We start from the raw sequence: 2,969 nt of genomic DNA on the forward strand, positions 1-2,969 counted from the left end.
AAGGGGGCTATGGTTTTGCTGCCAAATTCAAGTGATTAGAGTTTCTAAGTAAGTCAGGGAAACACTTTTTTTTTTTTTTTTTTAATTAAAACTCTGGACCAATTTGGAGAAGGCTCAGGGTGCTTTAAGGAGTTATGGTGGGGAATCAAGGCCAGAAAGGAGGAGTCAAGAAGAACCTACGATTCAGTCTTACTATTCCTGTCAACCTCTGTTTTGCAAGTCTGACTTTGTTTATAAGGGGAATTAAGATCCATTTTAATGTAATTTTTATTTTTCATTTCCACACAGCTCCCCAAAGAAGAATGTCTATAGGAAACCTCTCCACAACAATCAAGTTTGTCTTAGTGGGCTTAACAGAGCAGCCAGAGCTCCAGCTGCCTCTCTTCCTCCTGTTCCTGGGAATCTATGTGGCAACTGTGGTGGGGAACCTGGGATTGATTGTCCTGATTGCAATCAGCCCTCTGCTACACATCCCCATGTACTATTTCCTCAGTAGCTTGTCCTTCATTGATCTCTGCTGTTCCTCTGTGATTACCCCCAAAATGTTGGTGAACTTCCTAGGGAAGAATAATATGATCCTTTACTCTGAGTGCATGGCACAGCTCTTTTTCTTTGCGGTCTTTGTGGTGGCTGAAGGCTACCTCTTGACAGCAATGGCATATGACCGCTATGTTGCAATCTGTAGCCCTCTGATTTATAATGTGATCATGTCCCCTCGGGTCTGCTCATTACTGGTGCTAGTTGTCTTCATCCTAGGATTTCTGTCTGCCTTGGCCCATACAAGTGCCATGATGAAACTGTCCTTCTGTAAATCCCACATCATCAGCCATTACTTCTGTGATATCCTTCCCCTCCTCAATCTCTCCTGCTCCAAAACACACCTAAATGAGCTTCTACTTTTCATCATTGCAGGGTTTAACACTTTAGTGCCCACTCTAGCTGTCTTCATCTCCTATGCCTTTATCTTTTGCAGTATCTTTCATATCCGGTCCTCAAAGGGCCGGTCAAAAGCTTTTGGCACTTGCAGCTCTCATCTCATAGCTGTGGGGATTTTCTTTGGGTCTATCACATTCATGTATTTCAAGCCTCCTTCAAGTAACTCACTGGAACAGGAGAAGGTGTCCTCAGTGTTTTATACCACAGTGATCCCCATGCTGAACCCTTTAATATATAGTCTGAGGAACAAGGATGTAAAGAAAGCATTAAGTAAGGTTTTGGTGGGGAGGTGAATCTTGATTTTGAATACTTACAGATGGGAGATATTAATGGTTCCCATAAAAATGTATTCTTTTTGTTCATTTTTATGTGCTACTCTGCTTTAATATACATGTGTATTTAGAATATTCTGTCCCATAAATAATTGAATTTAGTTTTCTCAATGCAATGAAAAAGTATTTAGTAAAGCAATGAATTAGTGTTATTATGTTATTATTATTATTAGTGTTTTTATGTTTTGACAGGAAAAACTGAGGTTTAGATAGTTTTCTGTGATTTACTGTGATAGGAAAGTAATAAAAATCCAGAGTTTCTCCAATATTATTATTCTCTTCCCCATATCCTGCCTTTGTTTACTGAATACCTGTTATGTGGGTACTGAGTTGTCCTGCTACAAATGCTAAGAGATATGTAACTTGATCCCAGATTTCCATAAATTCTTGAGGGAACATGTCATATGCACAAGGGAAAAAAACTACAGAAAATAGTAACCAGACAGCAATGGCAGTCCTAGTCAACAGATCTTATTCAAATTCTTACACCTCTCTTTTTTTTTTCTGTGTTCAACATATTCAAATCTCTTAATTTCCATTTTACCATTAACTCTCACTAACTCGCCACCCTCTTCCCCCTGCCCCCGCCCCATTTAAGCATGATAATTCTGCATTAAGGGACTTCTGAACAGACATTTTCAGTACTGTGTCATGGTTAGGATTTCTACTACCTGTTCCAATGGAGTTGCCTAGGTGTGTGAAACCAGCCTCAAACATCTAGGCAACTTCACAGGAAAGGTCTCACCCCCACATATATTTCTGTTGGAGAATCACCCTCAGCGGGTTCTGGAACTGAAGCTGTGGTTGATGTTTCTGAACAAGCATCCTTATAGTCCAAGTAATGACCATGTGCTCCATAAGACAGTGGCTTTCCTGGGGTCTCCCATGTTCCAGACTTTGTGTAACATTTCCTTCTGCTTTTTGGAGGGGTAGTAGTGAAACATGTCTCTTGTGTTTTGTATCTCTTGGGTATTTTTCTCTTCAATTAATGTTCAGCTTAATTTCTAACATTTTAATTTCCATCTCAGATTGGTTCTCTTCATTGTATTTTACAGAAGTATTTGTTGAAATTAGATTTTCCTATTTACCAAAATACTAGTTTTTACAATATAACTACCTCAATTTTATCTTGAGGAAGTTTCCCAACTTTGGAAATATGAAATCAGTAGGTTCTGGTTTGCAAAAATCTCTGTTCTAAAAAGTTTAGCTGTCTAGCTCTCTTCTTTCAATAATTTCACCCAGAATATGTCTTCCCATAAGCCTGTTTAATATTGCAGTTATCAACAGTCTCCTGGATCAAGGCTTCTGGCTTTCAAATTATCATTTTCTATTACACATATTTCTAATGTGTCATCTTCACTCTCTTATCTCATTTTAGTTAGCTTATTCTCCTTTATTTTGTATTCATTTTTATTTTTCTTCTTCTCCTGTTATGATTATAAAACTGAAACATTCTTTATAAATCACTTGATTTCCTAAGCAGACTTGAATCCTCGAAACAGAGTATTTCAGATCTAGATCTATAAACTACCTTCATTGTCTTTAGGTTTACAATCATTTAATTAAGCTATTTTTTCTCAATATAATAAGATGCAATATTCTTTTTATGGTTTGTACACCCATTATTATTGATTCATTAATAACATCTATCACCCAACTTAAGGTGAAGCTCCAATGTAGATGGTAGAAATCTAAATGCTT

At 37.5% G+C, this 2,969-nt stretch overlaps 1 protein-coding gene across 1 annotated transcript; it reads left to right on the forward strand.

Moving 5' to 3' along the window:
• Nucleotides 1-302: 302 nt before the first annotated feature.
• Nucleotides 303-1,229, forward strand: LOC126060664 (olfactory receptor 8D1-like). The gene has a single exon (XM_049856897.1). The coding sequence runs from the start codon at nt 303-305 to the stop codon at nt 1,227-1,229; it is 927 nt and encodes a 308-aa protein (XP_049712854.1).
• The last annotated feature ends 1,740 nt before the right edge of the window (nt 1,230-2,969 follow it).

Source organism: Elephas maximus, chromosome 17 (assembly GCF_024166365.1).
Source record: "Elephas maximus indicus isolate mEleMax1 chromosome 17, mEleMax1 primary haplotype, whole genome shotgun sequence".
NCBI lineage: Eukaryota > Metazoa > Chordata > Mammalia > Proboscidea > Elephantidae > Elephas > Elephas maximus.